This window comes from Mytilus californianus, unplaced genomic scaffold (assembly GCF_021869535.1).
Source record: "Mytilus californianus isolate M0D057914Y unplaced genomic scaffold, xbMytCali1.0.p SCAF_5, whole genome shotgun sequence".
NCBI classification, from domain to species: Eukaryota; Metazoa; Mollusca; class Bivalvia; order Mytilida; family Mytilidae; genus Mytilus; species Mytilus californianus.
In genome coordinates, this window is record NW_026262701.1 from 14,277,322 (window position 1) to 14,304,165 (window position 26,844).

Genomic DNA, 26,844 nt, shown 5'->3' on the forward strand with positions numbered 1-26,844 from the left:
TGATAAAACATTCTGACAGATAAATATTATAAGTGCAAGAGAAGTAAATTTTTTTTATATAGGACTCTGGAGAAAGTACTAGTAATATTTCAATATACAATAACCTACATAAGTACTAATATGGAATTTAGTATCGAATGATATTTTAACAGGATGAAAGCAAAATAGAATCTTCAGACAAGAAGGAAAATGATGATACATCCCAAACAGGCGACCTTGATAAAAGACTAGAGGGTGGTATTATTGTTGATCCCTTATCACCAATGGATGATGATGAAATCATAAGTGCTACAAGTGAGGATAGTTTTGATACAGAAGGGTTATCTGCTCTTGGAGAAGTAAATGATGAAGAGTTTTCTTATGTGGAAGAATCTGACTGTGAAGACAGTGAAATAAAAACTGAAATTCAGGAATAGATACATATATCATGATTTCAGTTATTAAAGCTTGAAGAACAAACTTTTGATTCTATACTATTTATTGATAATTATTTATCATCTGTTTTTATCAGATGGAAATTTGAATGTTATTATATGCTAAAATTGATTTACATTGACAGTTTACTAGGTTTCTGTTATAAGGAGCAATATTGTCAATTTATATCCATTAATTTCGACTTTTCAGAACTTTAAAAGTACAACTGATCAACTCAGATTTTGGGTAATGACAAGGGTATATAAACAATGTGGTCTATTGACATTGTCCTAAACATTATTTATTGTCCTTTTCTGTTATCTGCAAGTTGTATAAACTGGTAAAACAAAGAAAGAATAAAAAGAGCAATATAAGCTATTAAAGCTATGTATCTGTGGTCTTTTTTTAGTCATTTGGAGGAAAAGGTCCATGTAAGCTATTACCATCATTTGGCATCAATTGTCAGTCTGCTGTTAGCGTTTTCAAATTTTTTCAGATAGATAAGATCTACAAATATTAGAAAATCATAACTGAATTCGGGGAAAGACTACTTATAGCCCAAAAAATAATAAATTCAAGATTGCCTTTTAAACATTTGAACATTAAAATGAAGTGTTTACATAATTGGATTTATATTTTAGTATAAAGTATTTCAGCATTTGAAGGTCCACAAATTGTCCATGATTAGTGGTGTATGTTAAAGACTGCTGATCTATGTAAACTGTACCTCAATGTTATACATATAAGTTTAAAGCAAACAGAATGTAGCTTCTTTGGTTTTGTCAGATTAGGATAATATGTAAGAGTCAAATATTCATCCAGCTTCAAATCTGTGTCCTTTTCACAAAGTTATTCCTTTTCCTAAATTCTTTACAAACATTACCGTTCTAAAAGAGATTCAAAAGATATGAATGTGACATTCAAACTCATTTAAGTCGAAAAACAAACTGACAACACAAGGGCAAAAAACTAAAAACGACAAAAAGACAAACGGCAGTATATAAAACACAACATAGAAAACTAAAGACTGGGCAACAGAAACCTCACCAAAACCATGGGTGATCTCAGGTGCTCTGGAAGGATAAGCAGATCCTGCTCCACATTTGACAGCCGTCGTGTTGCTCATGTAAGTACAAACCTGGTGATAAGTCTAATTTGGTGGGACAGATTTGAGGAATAGAGGACGGAGTGTGGTTATGAAAATTGGAACATATCTGTCGTCATCTGTGAAACAGATATTCCATAATGATCAACCAACTTGTGATGGTGTCAGTAAAATTTTCGAAGGGATGACTTCAACTTCACTATTTGGAACTCTTGATTTAATAACTCCCTTGTGAGCAGCAACCCTCTATCAAGGAAGTCATGATAGGGAATGCAAACTCTGGAATATAGTATTAACTGGGAGATGTATACTCTTTTCTTTGTTGCAATGTGTATGTTCAGCTGCAAATGTTTTACTTGTTTCATTTTGGACTAACATCTAGTTTTTGTAGGACTAGCATACGCATCATGTGCTGCCTTGAAAATCTTCAGCTCCTTGTGTTTCATTTAACTAAAGCATTTGCTTAGTGAGTGAGGGTTAAAGGTTTGCTTGCTTATAAAAAAGGGGTTATATTGGGTAAAATTTCACAGGACTGAAGTCTATCAATAAAAAATTGCAAGTCTAACACATTATATATATACAGATAGGTCATATAGAAGGCATATAATGATAAACATAGTAAATGACACTATTAAATTTAGGCAACAGTAGTTTACTGATGATGTATAGGAGTTATTGCCCTTAAATGACATTTTTTTACCAATATGTTTTTGGCAAATGAAACGTTTTTTGTTGTTGCTTAAAGTGTGATAGATTAAGCTTTTATATAAGACCTGTAAAAAAGTTCATACAGGCAAATGGTAGTATAGAATTAAATTTTGATAATTGAGCATATTGTTCATTTTTTGTTTTCATTTTGAATATAATAAAACGTTCATGATTAGTACTTTGTCATTCTATACTATCTAATTATGAGCAGTCTGAAATGTTGCCTTGATCTCTCTTTGTCATAGAAAATTGAATCAGCATGACTATCAACACAACTTTCTTTTACTGAAACCTAAAATACTAGAGAGTAAGGAAATTAACATCCAGTCTGAAATATTGAATTTTTCGTTAATTGCAAATAGGAATTACTTGGATGCAAGTTAATGTATATTGAAAAATGTATGCTCCTGGTGAAGAGACTGGCGTAAAACATCAGTATGAGTCAATAAAATTTGAAATGTTTGAATGATTCATACTTAGCAAGTATTAAACATCTCTTGTGCAAACAGGGGCTTAATTTATGAATCTATGAACATTGTCGCCATCAATACTAACATTGATTTTATTTTTGATAAATGAAAACATAATTAAATAGGTTAGGCTATACCGGTAAGGAAGCTTATGGTCCTACATTATGGACACAAATATTTTGGCATTGTACAAGATCATGCATTTCTCAGACTGCTTATGACATCTTTACACTGAATCCATTGGATGTGTACTGATTTATATTTTAGTCTGGAGAACACGGTTTATGTATCAGTTGGAATTGGCTTTGAACTAGCTTGTAGTAACTGCGAGTACTCTATGGCCGGTACCTTGTGTTAAGATTGCATTCATAATGGCTATCAATTTTCCGGACATCAAATCTACTTTTGAGATAAAAAAAACATAGTGCATTGTTTACAATATTCTATATATCTTATCCATGAACATTTAAGAAATCTATAAAAGAAAAATACACTCAGATATTCAAGTTACAAAATGATGCGTATGTGTATAACCATGCTTGTCAAGAAAATTACATAGATTGTGCAAGGTGCATGCACCTATAATATGTTCTAATAATATAATTATGTCCATATGATGGTTTTTTTGGTCATATGCATCTATATTAAAGGATATTTGACAACCCTGCTATGAAAAATGTTCTTGGGAATAACTGAGTCATAGTTTAAAAGCACCAATTGTGATTCCAAATATTATATTAACTTTAATTCAAATATATCAACATTAACTGTGTAAAATAATACCAATCATACATTTAAATATACGTCCAAGTCCAGTTAAAAACTTTGTTCACTATCGGTTTCCGTATTTATAAATACGACGTCAGAACATCAGTTTGTCGGATTTCTAACTAAATAGCTTCAGATCTTATTTGAATGACCTACTACAGTTCTTCAATGGTGTAAACTTTTCACTTACACCTTACCCCAATACCTCATGCACGATACAACATTAAACCATACACCATTGCACCATACACTATCAAAAATGTTCATTACCGCTTTCCAATTTAAATTGTAAGATTCGCATCATTCAAGAATACTCACAATGTAACATGTTTGAGAGAATTGCAAATTTTGATATATCTTTTATAAAGCGAACTTAAATTAAAAAAACTATTAACCTTTCTTGAGCACCACACACTATCACTATGAACCTTACACCACACACCATTACACCATACTTGTATGGGAAAGTATACACCATTCAAGGGCTCTGCATGTACTATCACATAATTAACCAGAAACGAACAAAATAAAAAGCACATATAAGTATTTAGATAATGAATTCAATGTTAGAGGGGCATAAGCTGTCAAATTCATGTTCACCGATTTGACTCGAATTCTCATATTTGATTAATAACATACCTAAACGTATATCCAAATGACAAAAATTCTAAAATAAACATGATAGAATAATAAAAGTTAACAATGCATGGACTCTATAATATATACCAACATTTCATGTGTAATTTTGCCTAGACGCCATCTAATTAACTATCGCGATTACCTCCGAAGACTGCCGACGGTCATATAACCTGATATAAACATAAATATAAATAGATAGAGAGCACATGCAATTGAGTTTCTCTAGATCTGTTTGGCTCATATACGTTTAAAAAATAAATTAATGATCGTTTTTACCTGTATAAGGAAGGTTTTTTGTGAATCGAATCAGTCAACCATATTGTACACCCTTGTTTCACTTTCGATGTTGACATTCTTTTCCTTTTAATAGCTGAACACGTCTAGTACATGCGTAACCCATCTCTAACTAAGCGGTTGGTTATATTAAAGGTCACATGAATATGGATTCAATGAGGTTAAATTATTGACTTGCAAGTCAATAATACATCGGCAATATTTTTTATCCTATTTTGACAAATTTGGGCCAAACTGACTGCTTATAACGGAATATTATTTAAAATTTCGATTTTATTAAAACTGAAAAAAAGATTCGTTTTAAATTTTGTCTAAATCGTAGCTAATGCCCCTTTAAAGAGTAATTAGACAATTCACAATAGACAATGACAAACAGATTCTTAAATACATATGTAAAATCGTGTAATAAGCACATACTCATAGTCAAAGCCTTTTTATATTAAAATGACTGCAATGAATGAAAATAGAGAAAATGTCTGAATAATGCATTACATGAGATAAATAGATATAAGATATATTATAATTTGGCACCAGAAACTAATGGAATATCATCGCTGTCACATACTAAGTATTCAAAATCACTGCAAAACAATATGTGAAAGAAGAAGGCTGTACAATTAGAATTTATTTCATGATTTTTATAAAAAGAATGTTAATTTTTTAATGTAGTTTTCATATTGTCTTTAGGAACATGAAAATACAAGTACTGAATATATGTTTTCTAATTCATTGAGTACAAAAAGCTTTCGATAATCATTTCTGAAAGCCATTCCATACGGATGATTAATATCATTACCTTCGTCCAGGATGACACCAAGGAATTTTCCATTTGATGTCAGTCTTTGGATATTATTTGAACCTTTACAGGCCACGTACAGGTTACCTTTCTTTTCAGTTATCACATCCCGAGGTTCTATGAGATGCTCTGAAGTGTACCTTAATCGTTCCTCTCCTTCCAAGGTTACACAACCTATAGCATTATAAGTGAAATCTATATAGTAGACACTATCATCAGGACCGGGATGTAGATAATGTATATAACCAGTTCCTGGTATCTTCACTGTGGTTATATGGTTCCCGTGCTTATCAAGAATATAAAGGCACCTACTATCTACACCACAAAGACAAATCTTCTGACTGACAATAGTGATACTATAACAATGATCTGGTATAGAATGTGTAGAACCAGGGGTCATTGTTTTAATATCGATGAATTGTATAGAATTTATGATATGGTATAGTAACGACAGCTTTGTGTTCACCAGGTATTACAGCCATATATCTCGGTTGACCAAACAACTTACAACGCTGTAAGTAATCACCACATTCATTGTAAACCAGTAAGAAGGTACTGTTGTTTTTACAAAATAGGAGACGGTTATCATCTGTTATACCAATACTCCATACATTGTCTGAACCTTCGATGTCTATTTTACGGCCTAAAGTAAACTTCGTAGGCATTTGGGAAACTAATAATGGAACTTGAACTTGTAGAACGTTTTGTGGCTTATAATCTAGCTGGTATTGTGAAGATTGTATCTCAATTGATCCTATAGACCTAACCGGAATCTGCCCACCTGCTGGTGGTCGGCATATAATTCGTCTCTTCTCTAGTGTTGGTATGATGTATTGTAGGTTTGATTCATGGTCCATAAATTTCCATTTGCATATATTCATCCAGACAAATATTTGCTTATCTGAACCATGCTTGGAGTTTCGGTACCATTGCACAGACATGTTTTGTATTTGACTTGCTATTTGTAATAATTTGCTTTTCTTTGATTCTGATTCCGCTTTTTCTTTTGTTCTTATGGCATATACATCTTCTCTAATTTTGTTTTGGAGTTCGTCCAATCGTTTAATGATTCCAGCTTTATTGATTTTTACCTGCTTGTTTACAATCTCTACATCATCATCAATATGTTTGATATTTTCATTCTGACATGTAATTGCTTTACCTAGTGTCGTTTTAATGTTAGATAAAGCATCAGAAAGGTCTTGAAACATAGTTGACTGTATCACGTCTTTTGCTGCATCTTCTAATGGAATAGATTTGAGACATGTTCCTCGGCTTTGCAATAACGACAGATTAAACAATCGTGATCGACACAAAAAAAATCGAAAGCCCAGTCGAGGTGTATGGAACAAGTAGTTTGGAAAGTGTCTCCGTCTGATAATCGTGAAGCTTTTAAAGAATGACCGGAAAAAGACTCATTCAAGCTATGAGCACTGATACATTGCTGGCAGAGATTTTCCTGACACTCACTGCAGAAAAGGATAGCTTCTGTTGAAATATTGTTACTGGTACAAAGGTCTCATGGAATTGTTGATTTATCTTTTATCTCTAGAATTAATGAAAGAATGTTTATGAAATACATATTGGCAATAATCTCTTCACCTTTGTACATCATTCCAACTGTTTTGATTCAAGCGGCACTGATGAGTCTTTTGTAGACGAAACGCGCGTCTGGCGTACAAAATTGTAAGCCTGGTATCTCTGGTGAGTTTTACAACAACTGTGTCGATGCCACTGCTGGTGGACTTTTCGTCCTCGTAATGTTACACCAACACGTACAGTAGTCAGAACATTAACGTGCATGACATATCATTGGTACGTTCATTTATTGTAAACATACCGTTTATAAAATGTAGTAATCACTCGAAACACTAAGGTTATTATAAACCCAATGCATAGATTGTCTTCGTCGTATTTGACCAAAAAAAATCAACCAGAGATACACCTCATCAATCTAGAAATCCTAAATTCTTCAAAGGCTTCATACATTTTCATTTCAATTTTTCGTAGATCGGATTAATTGGTTGAATGTTGATAGAAATAATTGAATTCTGTCAAAAAATTAAAACAACACGTTATTAATTTAATGCGTAGGATGCGCTTTTCTGGATTTACCTTCATTAGGAATGCCAAAAGCCGAGGATGTATAAGAACCGAAACTGTTGCAGAGCTATATGACCAAAAAGTACCTAAAAATTAGCCAAATTCTCTATATAATTTCAAAATTTATAAACGGACAATTTCAGAAAGGTTTGTTATAAATCATGTCAGTACCAAAGTACTGACTACTGTGCTGATGATACCCTCGGGGACAGATAGTCCACCAGCAGAGGTATCGACCCAGTGCTGTAAAAAATGAAAACAACACGTTATTAATTTAATGCGTTCGAGGCGCTTTTCTGAATTTATCTTCACCAGGAATGCTCAAAAAAGAATATTTGAAAGCCGAGGATGTATAAGAACCGAAACAGTTGCAGAGCTATATGACCAAAAAGTACCTTAAAAAATCATCCAAATTCATCTAAGGTCATCTTTGCCTGAGGGAGTTGAAACCTTAGTTTCTTTATAATTTCAAAATTTATAAACGGACGATTTTAGAAAGGTTTGTTATAAATCATGCCAGTACCAACGTTCTGACTACGGATAATCACGCCTTTTTTCGTCAATTATTTAATGCTAACGTGTCATTGAAACCTTTCTTTGGCAGATAATATTCAACATTTGTGTAATTCTGATGATAATGCTTAAAATTTGACTATTTTCTCGATGTTTTTTTAATTTTTGTTCATAATAGCAATTTAATATATATATATCGCTTCACTTTTTACACCAAAAGGCCGAAAAATGAGCTATTATAAGTAAGGCCGAAAAATTAGCTATTATAAGTTAACTACGTTCATGTCCGTATATTAAGAATTTATCCCCGGTCTTAGTACGAATCGGGCAATATTTAGGAAAATTCAGGCATAAAGTGTAACATTAGAGCAACGTTTGTTTTTATTATTCATAAACATGATAAAAGTTTTATTGAAATTTGGAAATCTGTCATATTTTTCACGGGATGTAGGGTACTATCTTTGGAGAATCCTACATATATTCATATAAAGATGTTTTAATCCAGGGACAGAGAAACTAGAATAGATCAAATTTGGCGCTCAATGTAGCGAGCGTTACGCCATAGACGACGAGGCGTCAACGTGGGTCATTTGAATGACTAGGTCAGAAGTCCCGTTTATTGACGTCGTGGTAGCCAAGTGATGCATTTACTAAAATTGATTCCAATGATCGGCATACTAGGATTTTGATGTCGTTGGATTTTTGAGGTAATGTTTACATATCCATTCTCGTTTTATTTTATTTTTATTTCGACTAAAAGATGCACTTTTCTAAAGTTCTTTTTATATTTAGAATGTACTAAAAATATGATAAACGTAGGCATTTAATGTTATTACAAAGAATAATACTTACGCCGGCTGAAGATCTCATTGGTTACAACAAGTTCCACTTTAATTACTGTGTTGGTCTTTGTGTCAAGCTGGCATTTTTCAACCACATCTTTGAAGAATAATTTAACAGCAAGACAGAAATCTTTGTCATTTTGCATGATCCGTTCTGAAGCTGACGTTTGTATTACCAATGATCCTTTATAGACAAACACTATACGGAACCACTGTCCTACCAGTGACGAAACATTTTCCAATGTTTTCGTGATGTAGTCAACGTTCCAATTGCTTGGTGTTGCTAATTTCCATTCGACATAACAAACATCATCGACTGAAAATAAAACTTTTTTTCAATTTTTAACTTTTAGTAATAAAGCCAATTATTCAAGCTTGTTTTGTTAGTAACTGTTCAGTACGATTATGTCTAATCGTTATAATAGTTGTAATATTTCATTTTCTTAATTAAATACTATAACACACCCGCGATATCGCGTGTCCGTCACTGAGTTAAAGTACCTACGTCTTTTTTATAGTCTGGATTTTTAGTATTCGTATTGTCATCTGATAAAGTCATGCTGATTATAAGGTGCACAGTTTTCTCTGCTTTCAAAATCTTTTTATTTGAACTCGTCAACCCGGAACTGGTTAATTATTGGTAATATAGTGTAATTTTGATCAACATCATTGTCCTATATATATTAGTTATTTATAAAGTTGAATTCTTTGATTCGTCGCTTTTACGTCATGCTGGCTAACACATTGGAAAGTACCTACACCTTATTTTTAGCCTTTATGATTATTCTTTTCATGTTTATTTCATTTTATTTAGGCTTAAGATCGGCATTGGGATTGTTAAAGTAAAAGTTTAAGCCACAAAATATCCCTTTTTGATTTCATATTGTCACCATTTCAACCTACTATCAAAAGTATCATTTTGCATTGTCCAGTTAGATATACCCCGTCGAACACTTAATTGAAGCACATTACTGTAGGATATTCAATTACAGCTAATGACACCATTGTGTATCTTGAGTACTATGTAATGTCTAAATTCAATGGTAATGTATCTCAAGGGCATTTTATAATTGTTTAACACAGTAGACCATCTGATGTGAGAGTCACTTTGAGGCCACCAAATATAGCCGGAATTTTGTTATGATTTCTGAGCAAAATATAAATTTTCTTCCTTCCGACTGTCTGACGATTTTAGATATTTACTGGGTCTCACAAATACTGCCATGAAAAATTTGATGACACCAGTCAGGAGTGTTGTTTCTGATGTTTTTGTTTTGAGCGACAGTACAAACTAATAGTCATAGCTACCTTAGCTTACTTCCTGTAATCGCCCCTGCTTTCCAACCATTGTGTCTATTTTTATTTCCTTGTTTAAGTTAGTGGCTATCCTATCGGTTGCTGCACTTTGCAGTTTTTTTTTATGTATTTTTTTTATTTGTGTGACAAGTTGTCTAGATAGGCAAAGGATAGAAATGAAGAAAAAAAAACTGCCCATCAAAATCCAGCGAATCTTTTAGGTTTCATGAAACACAAATTACATTAACCCCTGTATGACTAGGTTCTAAGAGGTTTTAAAACGAAGTACAGGTGAGTTCTGTCAAATAGAGTCAATTTTGTTGTGTTAGGATGAATAATTTTACCCAAGTGTTATGCTGAACCTTAACAAAACCCATCGGTTAACAACACATGAAAATAACACTTTATAAATTTTGTGTGTCCGAAGTGATTTCTGGATTTGCCTTCAACAGGAATGCTCAAACCTAAACCAATGATATAAAATATACGTAGAAAGGCTAGGAACAATATGACCAAAAGGGACCTATAAAAAATAGCAAATTTACCTTAGGTCAACATTGCATGAGGGAGTTGGATCCTTAGTTTGTTACTAGGTACTTAATTTATCAACATGTGAATTTTTGAAATGCATGTTATAAATCATGTCAATACCGAAGCTCTGACTACTGAGCTCATGAAACCCTCGAAGACTAACAGTCCCCTATCCGATGTATGGACCCACTGCTAGTAAATAAGAAAGAAAGCATTATCAATAACCAGTAAGTAATACTATTATATTATATATTCGATGTATGTATGGACCCAGTGCTAGTAAATTAAAGGAAAACATTTTTTTAACCAGTTAGTAATAATATTATATTATGCTTAAAAAGTTAAAGTTATATTGCTTTTTTCATATACCATATACTTTAGAACTTTGTGCATGCACTTTGAGCTTTACATATATGCTCACATGCATAGAATATGATAAACTCTTAATCGAAAATTTAATCGAACAAAATGTTAGAAAATATGCAACGTAAGTTTGTACTTCGTATACAATTTGCCGACATGTTACAAAGCTGTATTTGGACATTATTATTTTGGTTTTTTTTTCGTTTTGTTTTCTCAAAAATGCTTTTCTAGCCAAATCAAATCAAATTGTTAAAAGAATGAAAACTTACATGTATAACGTTTCTGCGAGTTCCACACAACAACACTTGTATGAAGCAACGAAAATCAATGTAAACAGATGTATTTCAATCATTACAGATAACACGCAATCTTTATCGATGATTACAAACAAATTACTGTGACTTGACTATAGGTGTTGCTGTTTACCTTTACCTACTGTTCAACCAGATCTTAAAATTGACAATACAATTGGGACATTTAAATTGACCAGTTGGTATTGTTAGAGTTGAGTCTACCTTGATGCTACCTGTACAGTTTTTTATTCACCTAACCCAACCTTACAGCATGCATTTTTCCTGGATTTTTATCTTCAGCTTGGGTTATTCTATTATAAAATTGATAGGGAAGACAATATTATTAATTTTCATTGTTTTAAGTCTCCAATATGGATGATAAATCGAATTTTGACCCAAAATTTAAATCAGTCAAAGATTTTCTTTACAGCATGAAAATATGTGTGACAATTAAAACTGTTTTTAAATAATAAACGAATCTTTAAATTGTTAACCCTTATACATAGTATTGTCCAGTTGTCAGTGAAACAAGAAATAGCTATTCAGGTGTTTTCAGTTTCAGTTATCAGATGAACAGTTCGCATCTCTTCATATATCCCTTCAAATCTTTCATTTAGGATTATCATTCGCAGTGTTTGAAATCTATTTGAATTAATGTGCATAAAAAATTGGGATTTATTTTATTTGAATTCACTTCTTAGATGCCATTTAATTTTGCTTCTTAAAATGTGACTTTGACTGGATTATCATAAATGTATCAAGGAGTAAATAATTCATTCAAAATGTTTTGTATGGGTTTTACATGATGATGTACATGTAAAAGCCAAACTAATTTTGGAGTATAGCTTGCAGTATTTTTCTTTGAAATCTATTAGGATTTTTGTGCATAAAATTACTGTGTTCACTAAAGGGAATTCACTTTTTAAAAGATGGTATTTAGTTAATCTAAAATGTAAAAAAAAAATCAAAACTGGAATGCAAGTAGGAGAAATAAGTTCAACCAACATGTTTCTGTGGCTTTAAATGTTAAATGTGATTTTAAAAATAATCATTATTAAATTCTGGATTTAATATGAAGATGATTCACCTGTTTAATTTTGGATATATATCATGGAAATGAAATAAAATGTGAAAACAGTGGATATAGTCAAATCTAGTGATAAAGTGAATAATAAAATATTCCCAAAAAATTCATAACATGAGGATAACAAATTTGAATGTGACATTGGAAATAATCTTTATAAAACTCTGGATCTGATATTGTTTAATTCGGATATATATCATGGAAAATACAATAAAAACTGAATAATGTGGATATAGTAAAATCAAGTGATTTAGGGGAAAATATGAATAAAATATCCCAAAAAATTGTAATGTGATATTGGAAATAATCAAAAATAAAATTCTGGATCTAATATAAAGACTCTGCACCTGTTTAATTGGGATATATATCATGGGAAATTAAAGTGAATACTTTGGATAAAGAAAAAAAATCTAGTGATATAGTGAAAAATGTAAGAAAATATTCCAAAAAATTAATAGATTTAGGAAAATATTTCAAAATTACTTCAAATAATGAAACTGGAATACTGGATGGAATATAAAAAATCTGTGTCAATAAATAAATAAATAAACAGTTTATTCATAACTATTATTTTTTATATTTCACTATGCATAAACACTTTGTACAAGGCTCATGTCAATAAGTATTAAACAAATGTTTAAATGAAAGAATGTACACATTTGTTCTGGTTTTTATTAATCCTGGAAAATTATGGAAATTAAAAAATAACTAAGATTTACACAAGAACTAAAAAAAATATTTTGAGTTATCTCCTATTTGAAAAAGTCAAAGAGATGAAAGAGGACTTTTCAACGATATAAAAGAAATCCAAGCACTCATAGTATTTGGCTATGAAAAAATTAAGAGGAAACGTAGTGCATTATATGACATGCAATTAAATACCCTTCTAGAAAAAAAAAAATTATATATTCTTGTTCTGGCTTGCTTACTCCTTAAATTTGAAAATGACATAAAGTAAAAATCTCTCGTATATCTTCTAAATGTAAAATTGTTTCTTTGGCAATTGTATGGCCATTTACGGATACATTCATTTCATTGAAAAAATGACTGTAATTTCAATGTATATTTCCTTTACTTATTTTTGGATTCTTTAAAGAAAAACATTAGGAAATGAAATTAAAAAAACAAATCAGCAGTTTTTAGCAAAAACTTGAACATGGAATCATTTGCATATTGTGGCCATACTCAAGCTTTTTTCATACCATATACAGTGTATGCTAATTTAAACTGTAGGCATGCTATGTTATTTACTGAAATGAGCACTGTTCTTATAATTTCAAATGGGTCAGATTAATAAATTTCTTAATTGATCATGTACTATTTAATTTCATTTCCTAATAACAGCTTTACATTATTATTGTTGTTATCATTATTATTGTTATTGGAATAGATAAAGGCAACAAATAATAGCTATCGAAATGTACAAGGCTTATAATTAAATACGCCAGACGCGCGTTTCGTCTACATAAGACCCATCAGTGACACTCAGAACAAAAAAAAGTTCGAAAGCCAAAACAAGTACAAAGTTGAAGAGCATTGAGGACCAAAATTTCCAAAAAGTTGTGCCAAATACGGCTAAGGTTATATGCCTGGGATAAGAAAATCCTTAGTATTTAGAATAATTCATACTTTTGTAAACAGCAAATTTATAAAAATGACTATATAATAGATATACATGTTAACACCGATGTGGTGACTAACTACAGAATAAAAACGAATATATAAAACAACCTAAATCAGCGCATTAAAAAGGCACAGCTGAACAACGTATTATATGTTAGCCGAAGAAATCGACGCAGAATGTGACGTCACATTTAAATTTCTATAAATTTCCAAAAAACAGGATTGATTCAAGATTAGGTTTGTAATACTGATATAACATGTATTAACAACTATGAAAATTACAATACTTATTCATATGAAAGTGTGGTAGTAATTAGATAATTAATTGTATTATCAAGCTATGTCGGTATTTCTTCTAAATCAAAGTGTAAACCAAATACATTGTATAAATTTAGTTGACCCAATCTAAAATCTTATAAATGAACTGGGTGATTAATTATCCTGGATCTTTTTTAAAATATCAAATGATATTTTCCTGAAAATTTGCTGTTTTCATCTATAAATAAACAATAGTCAGTTTAAAGTTTGAACAAAATATAACCACTGAACAGGTGAAGTCACTTCATTGACCTTTCATAGGTAAATCCATCAAGGTAGATACTTACTGGTTCAGTGAGATTTAAATCTGGCAACTGGTCAATTTAAATGTCCCAATTGTGTTGTCAATTTTACAATCTAGTCGAATAATAGTTAAAGGTAAACATCAACACCTATAATCAAGTCACAGTAATTGTGGAAAGAAGTAACGGGTTAAAAAGTTAAAAGTGGAAAATGGAATCAAATGTCATTTAATTACGATCTAAGGTGGTGAAATAAACAAAACGATTATTAGCTCTACATCTAGTAATCTGGACAGTTGGGTCTAATGTGACGTACTGCCGTATATACTGTAAATTCAGAAATTATTTAGGTTTTATCAATGATAATAATGCGAGTGGATGATTATCTCAATAATATCAACTCGCATTCTAAAATATGATACATACATATGTTTGCAGTTTTTTTTTTTTATGAAATCGCAATAATTCATTTCGAATTTGGTTGGTCACGTCAAAATCGCAAGAATAAATGCTTGCAATAATTTCTGAATTCAGCTTTCATTAACCTTAAAGAAAGAACAAAAAATTAATATTAGAAGTAATAATTTTTCCAGAATTTGGACTTAAGTTACCTGTACATGATTAAACTTACCTTGAGGTGATTGTATTTTAGACGACATCGTTGCAGCCGATGCTAGTTCACCCTTTACTACCGTCTTGATCTCAAATATGATATTCCTTATGTCTACACAAAATTCTTCTTCAAGACAAAAAATATTTTTTAGATAATTATAAGAATATTTGAATGGTAGCTTTAAATACCACCTCCTGGTGAAACGATTTAAAAAAAATGTTCATGTCTGACTTAGTATTTGATTTGAGTTTAATAAACAGATGCATTCACTTACGAGTTATCTAAAGCTAAACCATAGCAGTGTTCTTTACCAAAGAAGTCGAAAATCAGAAATCCAACATTATCTTTTTTTTTACAATGCATTCCGCATCCATATGTCTACAAATTTGCCCTTATTATCCTAAACATTGTTTTAAACAATTTGCCTTTATTATCAGAAAAATTGATTTAACCAATTTTCCCTTAAGTTTTAACTTGGTATATCGTGTCGGCCTTAGTTTGTCGACACACCTCTTCTCGCTCCCTATAAATCCCTATATTTTTGATAAAAGTTATTTAAAATTATCACCAATTTATTATATATGTATCCGCATTCATTTTTTATTTTTTTTTATTTTGACAAATTATTAAAATTCATCAAAGATACCAAGCTGATAATTCACAACACATTCGAATAATTCGTTCATTTTTTAAAATTATTATCGTTATAAAATACGGAGGACAGAAAAGTTTATTTAATGACAGTAGACATAAAAATTATACCAGTCAAATCAGACTCTTTACGGTTGTGAAATGTGTTTATGCCAACTCAGGAACTTTGTCAGTAGTTCGTGGTGTGGAATTTTATGTTGATGGCTGATTTATGGTAGCCTCTGTTTAGACATGTTGTGATTTAAAGGTTGACATATTGACTAGTCTTCTTTCATTTCTGTAGACATTATGTTTAACTGCAGGATGTCTTAACGGTTATTTGTCATTTGGATGTTGCCTGATTGACTTGTATACAGACTTTCTTTCTTGTTTTTAAAATTACCTTTGTGTTTTTTAAGTTGATCTATTATTTCACTTTTCATTGTGTCGGTATTTTCTGTTAAATTTTGTGTTTGATCCTTCGTGATATTTTCAAGAATCTACAAGAAAAGAAAATTTATAAGTTTGCTAGGCAAAACAAAAATGTAAATAAAAGAATGAACTGGTCAAAACATTTTTCAATTTTCATGTTCGTACCAGTCCGATGATTTGTTTAGCTAATAATATCAAGGGCTCCTAGGCACGGAAACAGAAGACATACATGTAGCATATTTGTTTCTTGTAAAGTGAAGTAAAATTCATTTAAAGTATGTTGCATCGTTTAGCACGAATACATTATCATGATCTCTGTTAAGTCCGATACTTTGATAAAGTAGATTTTTCACTATGATGAACTGAGACGGTAATAAAAAGAGAGGCGAAAGATACCAAAGGGACATTCAAACTCAAGGGGAAAAAATGAACTGTTTCTCGTTTCTCGTTTTTTATATAGATTAGCCCGTTGGTTTTCCTGTTTATATTGTTTTACACTAGTCATGTTGGAGCCCTTTGTAGCTTGCTGTTCGGTTTGAGCCAAGGCTCCAGGTTGAAGGCCGTACTTTGACCTAAAGCTCCGTAATGTGACCTAGCTAAGGCTCCGTGTTGAAGGCCGTACTTTGACCTACAATTGTTTCCTTTTTACACATTGTGACTTGGATAGAGAGTTGTCTCATTGTCACTCATACCACATCTTCTTATTTCTATTGACAACATCAGGACTAAAAAAGAAAAAGACCAACAGACAAACAATAGTACACAAAACACAACATAGAAAACTAAAGACTGAGCAACACGAACCACACTAAACACTGGGGTGATCTCAGGTGCTCCGGAGGGTAAGCAGATCCTGCTTCACATGTGGCACCCGTCGTGTTGCTATTGTTAGTACAAATCCGGTAATAAGTCTAATTCCGTAGGTCACATTCGGGAAAGGGGACGAGATTGTAGTTAAGACATTTGGAACATATCTGCTATCATCTGTGAAACGGATATTCCATAACGGTCAACCAACTCATGATAAAATTTACGAAGTGATGATTTCAACTTCACCACTTGGAACTCTTGGTTTGATAGCATCCTTGTGAGCAGCAACCCTCTATCAAAGAAATCATGATAGGGAATACAAGCCTTGGGATATCGTATCAACTCGGAGTGCAGGCGATGCTGGAATGTTGCTAAATAGAAATGGAAAGTTCACAATTGGGAGCTGAAATCATCTCTTTTGTCGTAAAGTTTTGTTTTCAACTGATCATCATTGTCAATTTCTAGATGTAAGTCAATATATGAGGCAGACTTAACTGTATCTGTTGTATCCTTTATCTCAAGTTCGATGAGATAGATGCGTTCAACATAGTCACCAAATTTTGAATTATTTAGTGAGAGAAAATCATCTATATAGCGGAAAGTAAAGTTAGAGAGGATACTGGTAACTTTTTTCTTTCTTCCTAAGAACCGTGGCAAAACATAATATTTACAATTAAACTGATTTGTTTCATGACCTTTTCTCATGTCAATCACTTGAGAGAATCCAAATATACTATAGTATCAGTTTATATAAATAGCACTTGCGCTGTTATTATTGTAAAAACATATAAAAGTGGCATTTTAAGAAAGACGTTTTCCTTAAAATTGACTAAAATAGACATTTGAACATTTATTTTTTAAGTCAAAATATCTACAATAAATTGAATAAAGTCGTTATATGAATTTGTTGTCATAAATATTTTCTTCTATCACACTTTACATTTCAAAAAGATTACACACTCGTTGCAATTAAAATTAAATAAAGACATATAGAAAAATACATTTAATAGCCACATGAGGCATAAATCAAATGCGCAAAATGACTTTCAGTCTTATATCCACAGTCATATCTGCCAAAGGACGTTATGCAAACCACAGCAATAAATCAATAAATCAATCACCAGTTGCCAAAAAAAATATATTTTTAATGCTACGGTATGACACAAAATCTACGGTTTTCTCTATCTTATGAAATATTGCACCGGATGAAGACAACCCATCGTTTTGCCAAAATGTTTTATTTATTTGATACTTTAAAATTAATAATATAATCAAGGATAAAACAAAAAAATATGAACCCTAAAAAAACGAGGCCGGTGCGAATCCACACGCAGTAAAAATGTCTTAATCGGTTATAGGACAGAATTGGTATGTTTACAGATCAGACGACTTTTCAGGTATTGGAAGATCTAAGACCGCAAAACCCTGTCGCCATTGAGTACATCATACTGAATATTTGAATATATATGTTTAGTAACTATGTTGATCGAAACGATCCTATTGAACTCGAAATAAAATATACCATAGATACAATTAAGTCAGCTTTTTAAGTTTGCTGTTTAATAAACATTGGAACGTTAAGATTACCAGTTAACTTCAATACATAAACAAAATGCAATTTATAATAAATAATGTCGACAAAAATACTTTGTCCTATACAAAAATAGCTATTTAAAATAATACATATAAAAATGTACAACAATGGTAATTAGGGTGAATAAATATTCTAATTTGTTAAGGATGGTTTTCTAAAAAGGTCACACACAAGGCGTTATTACTACAATCCAAAACCACACAAGTATAAAATACTCTTAAACGTCGTATATTTGAGATTTGGCAGTGCAACTTTGTTTCTTCGAGCGCCATTGATGAATTTTATGTAGACGAAAGGCGCATCTGGCGAACAAAAGCCTGGTATCTTTGATTAGTTTTAACAACCACTGGAGAGATGCCACTGCTAAAAGATTTCCGACAGTGACAATCCTTGATTTGAAAACACCTTTCAAACCGACAAATTCCTTTTTTAGAAATAGCTGTCTTGTCTGGTTCATTAAAAGTGAAACTATTTGGCTCACTAGAAATACAAACAATATCAATGAATCGTAATAATACTCTAAATAATTCTCAAGAAATTAATTGACCCGTGGCCATTATAAATTGGGAACGGTATGTATATATACAGTAGTAAGTTATCAAAGATAACATTGTTTTTAACTGTAAAATAGAAAATTATTCTCTCCTTATGTTAAATCGATACAATGCACAACTGAAAACAATTCAGAAGACCAATTTAATTATAAAGTGGTCTAGAATATAAAATAAACTTTTTAATGTAAAAAAAAAAAAGAACTGGACGGATATTACTGGCGAAGCAGTACCTGCTTACTCTTCCGAACCAAATTAGTTCATCTTCGGTTTTTAGGTTCGCATTGATCAATCTTTATGTTTTTGTGTTTTGTGGACTGTTGATTGTTTTTTTTTGTCGTTTTTCATTCAAACTGAAATACCTGTATGAACGTATCGTTGCTGCTTTTGATGAACTCTTGAACAGTTGATATATCACTTCTTTTAAAAAAGGATATTTGATCTTTTATCATCTTCAAGACTTGACGACCCACTACATTTGCAATATTCAAAACACACTGTTCAGAACGATCGAATATGTTTTTGAATTCTGTCTCTGTGACTTTTGGATTCGAACAATGCGCAAGCTCATTTCTTGCATTTTTGATATCTTTTATCCATTTTGGATTACCGGAAACGGTTCCAGGTGGACAACACGTTCTTACTACAATATAAATAAGTGTTATATCCATGTCATCTTCTTTTACCTATCGCTTTGATGATAAGTTGCATAAGCAGTATTGTGTTATACGTTCTCCTTGTTTCTTTTGATGTTCTGAATTTTCTTGTTCCTTGACGATTTCGAATAATAAATCAAACTGCGTAAAATTAAGATGGCTTCGTTTCCCCGGAGATTCGATACACTTATTCATGCACTCGCAACACGGTATGGTTGGATATAACTCATGAAACAAAATATGTTTATGTTTGTCCAAGAACATGTAAAATTCTAGAGAATTCAATACTTTCATTTCAAAATAAAGATGCAGTGTTTTCGTAGCAGGTCCAAGTAAAAATGTCAGCAACCTTAGGTAGTTCTCCTTTTCTTTCTCATCAGTATCTGCCATATCTTTAACGAAATTTCCATAATTAAAGTTATATATAAACTTCATTAATATACAAATACGCTTTCGATTAGCTTAGAAAACATCTCTTATATGAAGCATTAGCTTCTAACGGGTGTATATACATTGTTAATAGAATAAATTCCAAGTAGGGTTGTGCTGTCTGATTTGTTTTCCTTATAAGAGTTTTATTTAAAAAATTTAAGATTTTATGTATAATTCATAAACACGTCAAACAAATTGTATAAAAAGATACATATTGATGATTACTATTTAGTTTTCAATGAAGGAATAGAGTCGTTTCCAAATGTCAAGATCTGAATCGCACCAGAAGATATTTCGATATGAGTTAGTAATTAAGGGGAATATAACATAGAGCATTCCAAACCCGCAAATAAAGGTAAACAGATATCACATTTACCGAACGAAAGTTACTGGAAAACAAATACCAGTCAACAAAACATTATACAGAAAACGAATGACTTTGCATCAAGAAATTAACCAAAACGCAGAGGTGATGCTTAGCGTGTACAGAAGATTCATCTTGGGCGGTTGACTTTGTTTTAGATATGTAAAATATGGAAAGTCCAAAGTTCAAATATTGTTCTATCAAATAACATACAAAAACTGATCATTTCAAGCATGAAGAATTACTTGTTGATATTGTTCATAATATTGACTAGTACAAAAGAAACTTTTAAACTATTTAAACTTTGAATAGCTATTTCAATCCAGTTATAACCTATTTTCGAAAGTAAACATCAAAAAGTGAGCAAAATTAAGCGATACACGATTTTAAGTGTTTGGAATTTTGAGCATACAATCCGTTTTAGGAGCAATTATGTAAAGACGTCTCGGAAATCGCCAAAAAGGTGAAAAAATGTGAATTTTGTTAAATCCACGTGTATCCAATGACAACAGTTTACTTCATCTGATCACTTCCTGATATGGTTCAAAACCCCAAAATTCTTTCACCATGATGTTTTATAACACAAGCTATTGAAATGTGTGTGTATACAATAATCGTATGGGCATATGATATTAAGTGTGTTTGTAAAGGTAAAAATGAATAATGAAAATGTTATATTTCAAAGTACTGTTTTGATTTTAAACTTTCGAAATGGTCTAATACAAAAGTAGTGAACATAAAAATTGTTGACATAGATAATTTCTAATCTATTCAAAGTTCATTAACTAGAAGACCTTTGTACACGCCGACAATATGTAAATTTGATACTTTAAGGTATTGCTTCAACAAAATAAACTATTGGTGATGTTTTGTCTACCACATAAAGAGGGCACCATAATTTAGTTTTCATTTATTCACTGCACTGGGTCGATACCGCTGCTTTTGGACTTCTACTGCCCGAGGGGACCATTAGCTTAACAGTCAACTGATTGCAATCTTTTTCTTCAATTGTCCGTTTGCAAATATCTAAGAAACTAAAGTTTCAACAACTCAGGTGAAGTTGACCTTAGATCTATTTAGGTATTATTTTTAAGTCCTTTTGGTCACATAATCCTTCAAAAAAGTGGGACGAAAGATACCAGAGGGACAGTCAAACTCACAGACCGAAAACAAACTGAAAACGCCATGGCCAAAAACAAAACGACAAACAGACAAACAATAGTACAGATGACTAAACATAGAAAACCAAAAACTAAGCAACACGAACCCCACCAAAAACTGGGGGTGATCTCATGTGCTCCGGAAGGGTAAGCAGATCCTGCTCCACATGTGGCACCCGTCGTGTTGATTATGTTATTACAAATCCGGTAAATAGTCTAATTCGGTAGGTCACATTCGTGAAAAGGGAAGGGTATTGTAGTTACGACATAAGGAACATATCCGATATCATCTGTGAAACGGTTATTCCATAACGGTCAACCAACTCGTGATGGCGTCCGTAAAATTTACGAAGGGATGATTTCAACTTCACCATTTTGAACTCTTGTTTTAATAGCTTCCTTGTGAGCAGCAATCCTCTATCATGATATGAAATACAAGCCCGGGAATATCGTATCAATTGGGAGATATATACTCCGTATGCAGGCGCTGCTGGAATGTTCAACTGTTTCGGTTTTTATACATCCTTGGCTTTTAAATATGCAGATTTGAGCGTTCCTGGTGACGGTAAATACAGAAACGAGCTTCGGACGTATGAAATTATAAAGTGTTGTTTTAATTGTTTAATTCATATAAACCTAAATATGAATATAAATACTGTAATTATACAGGACAAAAAAGTAAATGATTTATCTAAGCACAAATACTTTTTCCTATAAAAATAAAATTTAGAAAGGGTATTATCACGTTGTCTCATATGGAGACAGTACCACTGGACTAATATTTAAAAACATTGAATCAAAAACGATAGTAACCATAAATATACTAGTATTTCAGATTAGTTCAGACTAATGGGCTTCAGTTTAAATTTAAAAATGGATATTCTAAAAAAAATTTATTAGCAAGTAATACTTTTAAAAACTACAGCACAACATGTAAACAGTAATTGGAAACTTCATGTAAAAAATAACATACCCGATCCGGTTAATCAACAAAATATATATGTTATGATTGCTATTTAATGGTGTGTTTTACAGGTTAATTGTTTCGTAGTTGGTTATTTCATTTTGTAAGGGAATTCGACGTTGTTTGCAAAGGGTTAAGCATGCCGGACATTTTTGCAACATCATATATTTCACCAGGAAGGGCAGCGTTTACTCTGTATCTAGAAATTATTTGTATTTGCTCCTATGTATAATTAGTTTACTAAAATGTGTGATAATAGTGTAGTTTTGAGTATAATTAATTTCTCTTAACTTTTAAAGTCCAAACGTTCTGTTATTTAAGCATTAACGATAAAAAAAGCTCTTAATAAATACTATGCTTATAATTAAGAACGCAGATGCTGGAACAAAAAAAAACCAGTTTGAAAGCAAAATCAATAAAAAAGTTTACGAGCAGTGAGAACCTAACATTCTAATCTATCAACCTTAGTATTTGAAATGATTTAAATATTTATGAACAGTAAATTTACAGATGATGACCGTATCAATGATGTTAGTGGCATGGATTACATGGTTGTGATATTTCAGTAAGATACATACCAGGGTTACACTATTGTCGACAGAAAAACAGTGACATCAACATTATATAGGATATATTATTTTTGATAACAATTTTGGCTGAAGTTTGCTCCGCAGTGTTAGCAAGAATTGGATCGACCAATGCTCTAAATAATCCCTAATAGACTCGTTATTTTCAACGAATCTTAAGCAACCCGATTATATAAGTTATATATGTTTAATGTTCAACTTGCTAGAATTCTCTACGCATGTATGTGAAAAAATATTGTATTTGGAGGAGGCAGAAAAAAATAGTTATTATTCTAAAAATATTAGTATTTTTCCCCATTTAACCGAAGTTCAAATCAGGCGTCCGTTTAAACAAACTTTACAAACTTTCAGTGCAGTTTTCACTGATATTCAACGGACAATTACTATATAAGATACCTAAGATGACCTCATTTCATAAAAATTTTTTTTTTCTCGAGTTGTTAGATCTTTATATGCCAGAAAGTAGTGTGATCTGTACATTTACCGATTGTGTCCAATTCCCGATTGTTATATTTTTACTGTGCTTGGATTTTCATGACGCCCACACTGTCAACACACCCTGTATCGCTCATTTCGCTGTTCATGCGAATCGAATCCCAGTTTTGTTTGGATCTTCTTTATTTAAAAATGTGTGACATTCGAACATCGGTTAACTACTGTTGCTTTGAATTATGCACTTTACTATATTCCGAACGAATAAGTAGGTCTTCAAACGGAGGTTCCATTCTCTAAACTTTAATAAAAAACGCATGACCGAAACCTGTATTTCTTGGCTGCTTTAGAATTAATATTGGAAATCGTTACATATTTTATTCACTAATAGGTTGCTGTTATTGTTTTTTTTTATCATAGATATACATTTTTGTTTAATTCGTCTGTCTTTTTAAAGCCCACTTTACAATTTAGTCATGGTTCAACTTTATTCTTGATAGGCATAAAGTTAGATAACAGTAGTTTACCGATGTACAAATCTCATAAATCGATCAAAAAGACCAATCAAGGTAACAAACAAAAAACGAAAGAATCACATGCATCGACCGCCGTACTAATTCACACGCAGTCCAAATATTACAATCGGAAATAGGAAATTATCGGTAAAATTACAGATAAGGCGACTATTCGGGTATCTAAAAAATTGACTGCAAAAAAAACGTCGCTAGTGAGTTGAGACAAAGGTAAATCATATCGGTCAACCAATTGGTAAAGATGATTCTGTAATTGATGGAGTGTCGATTTCAGTTATTCTTTCTGGAAACTCTATTGGATTATATTTTGCGAAAGGAGTCCACATAGTGCGATCATGCACAAGTGTAACGTTTCAATTGAGATAGGTAAACGTCATCCCATAAGGTAGAAAGTATGTTCCTACTAAGGAAAATGAAGTTGACAATTGGAAAATTGAAATCGTTTGCCATAGATTCTAGATTGATTTCGTACCATAGTGTCAATATCGAGGAAGATATCAAGACATGAAGCAGACCTTCTAGTTTAAGTAGTTTCCTAAATCTCAAGTTCATTGCAAATTATGAGGTGCACGAACTAGCTAAAATGTGCGTTATTGATTGGCAGGAGATCATCAATATATATCTTAATTTGAAATTAGAGAACGTTGCAAGAGTTTTTTTTCTGTTTGTCTTTGAGAAGGTTTTGTATGAATTCTGCATCATACGAGTACAAAAACGTGTTGGTCAGTTGAAATATCAATCTACCAAGGTCAACAAATATGTTGTCAATCAAAATGTCTAGCATTTGGATTATGTCATCTTCGGTGTATTTGTTTTTGGAATCAGTGAGGTTCTTCATAAAGTAAGATTTTTCATGTCCAAAAACATGAAATTTCTCTACGATTCCAATTTGTATTCGATCTTTCATCATGGTCCTTTGAAATATGATGGACATGTCCTTGTTTTTATAAGGTTTATTATTTGACTGATTATCGTTTTTCTGATGTTATTTGATGTGATATCATTTCATAAATTGTGATAAATGGTCTTAATTTGTACTTGTTCCAAAAAAAGGTGGGCGTCTACCACCCATTCATATATTGTAGCAACTAAAAGCAAACGTTTGACTTGTTTGAAAGTCTTTTTTTATTCATTGAATTAGAAGTTAAAATCAATTGTCTAATGAACTTTACCAACATAGTGTCCTGTTGGGGGTGTAATTCTTTTCCTTCTTTTCCATTAGGATGAAATCTGGAAGTCACAAAATCCTTGAGAAGACGGCAATTACCTTTACAACGCTCCCGTTTTGTAATTTGTTTTGTTCTAAGGCATATCTACTAGTAACATTGAAAACAGTAACCCGTTTTCCTCTTTTTGCTTCCTTTTGCTATTTGGTTGCAGGCACATCATATTTAAACAAATAACACAAAATGGTATTTAATCAGAATTCAATCTTGTAACTACACCATCTGCATGTTCGTATACGTTCAATTATGTGAACACTTACTTACACAGAAAAAAAAGATTAAATAATAAAAGTGCATCATAATTGGTTTTGAATTAATTTTTATGAGTATGTGTATTATAAAAACATTGTCAATTAAAAAAGTAAAAAACAAAACATTTTGAATTAATTTGATCTGTTGTTTAGCTAAATATATCACGAAATAAAATAACCACGACAACCAACCCGTCCTCTGTATGGTCAAAGATTAAAAATCGTCGTTTCAGGACCATCACTCTTATAAGGAGTTGACTGACGATATCTGCCATTTGACTTATTTGTATATCTTGTCTTGCAGATCATTTTGCTGTTTTAAAGTTTCATATAACTATCATATTTTTGAAGATAATCAGCAAAAGCGAAACAAAATTGGTAAAGATAGCCCTTTTAGGACAATGACTACTAAAAGATATTATCTGACAATATTGTTCAAAATAGACAATATGTACATCTTTGCATTCTATACATTTTTGCCCTGTCAGCTTTTTGCGGCCAAGTCGGTTGGCCAACATGATCATTGGACCCGTCATTTAACTACATACACCCAGGATTTTGTGCCCAAGGTTGGTTCAAATTTTCCAGGTAGTGTTAGGGTCAAAGACTTTTGTAAAAGTTAACCGACGATGATGGACGACAGATGACAACGATGACGCCAAGTGATGGCAAGAGAAACATGGCCATCTGTGGCAGGTGGGTTTAAAAAAGATTTCCATAGGAATTTTAAGGAAAACCTGCATCAAACTTATCCCATTAGTATTAGAACTACAAAAAGAAGACGTGGATACACTTTCCGAATCGATTTAGGCTTTGGGGTTGTAGATACAAATTACAATAGAAAAAAAAGTGAACGGGTTACGACCTTTCAGGCAACTGAAATTACACCAAAAGACGAAGATCTTCCTACACTCTACTGGATATTGAAATTACACATGTGTCCTCACGAAGAGCGTAATATTGATTGGTCTGCCAAGTGATGGAGTACTTCTGGATTTATAGCATGAGAAGGCAAGAACACTAAAACCTATGGACCAGGAGGGGAGGCAAATTAGAAGATAACTGGGTCACTACTTTACATCAAGGGCTGGTTCTGTGCCATGACAGGACAGGATTTTTGACTTCAAAATTGAAAATATAATATATTTCCCACAGTTAGCCGCAGGTTTTATGCCATCGGGAAGTCTCGTGACGCCTTCGTGACCTA

General features: G+C 32.0%; 2 protein-coding genes across 2 annotated transcripts in view; one reads left to right on the plus strand and one right to left on the minus strand.

The window, feature by feature from the left end:
- LOC127702277 (zinc finger protein 423-like) overlaps positions 1–2,403 on the plus strand; it is a 38,889-nt gene extending 36,486 nt beyond the window's left edge. The window contains exon 11 of the mRNA XM_052206408.1: positions 153–2,403. Within this exon, the coding sequence (XP_052062368.1) occupies positions 153–416 (264 nt within the window). The 3' untranslated portion in view covers positions 417–2,403. The remainder of the gene's footprint in view (positions 1–152) is intronic.
- Positions 2,404–6,255: 3,852 nt separating this feature from the next.
- LOC127702279 (uncharacterized) lies at positions 6,256–20,075 on the minus strand. The gene is made up of 5 exons (XM_052206411.1): positions 19,395–20,075; positions 16,049–16,145; positions 15,034–15,141; positions 8,663–8,968; positions 6,256–6,742 (listed from the first exon to the last, which is right to left on the minus strand). Exons 1-5 carry the CDS (start codon positions 19,701–19,703, stop codon positions 6,714–6,716), a joined length of 849 nt encoding a protein of 282 aa, XP_052062371.1. The 5' UTR covers positions 19,704–20,075; the 3' UTR covers positions 6,256–6,713.
- Between the last annotated feature and the right edge of the window lie 6,769 nt (positions 20,076–26,844).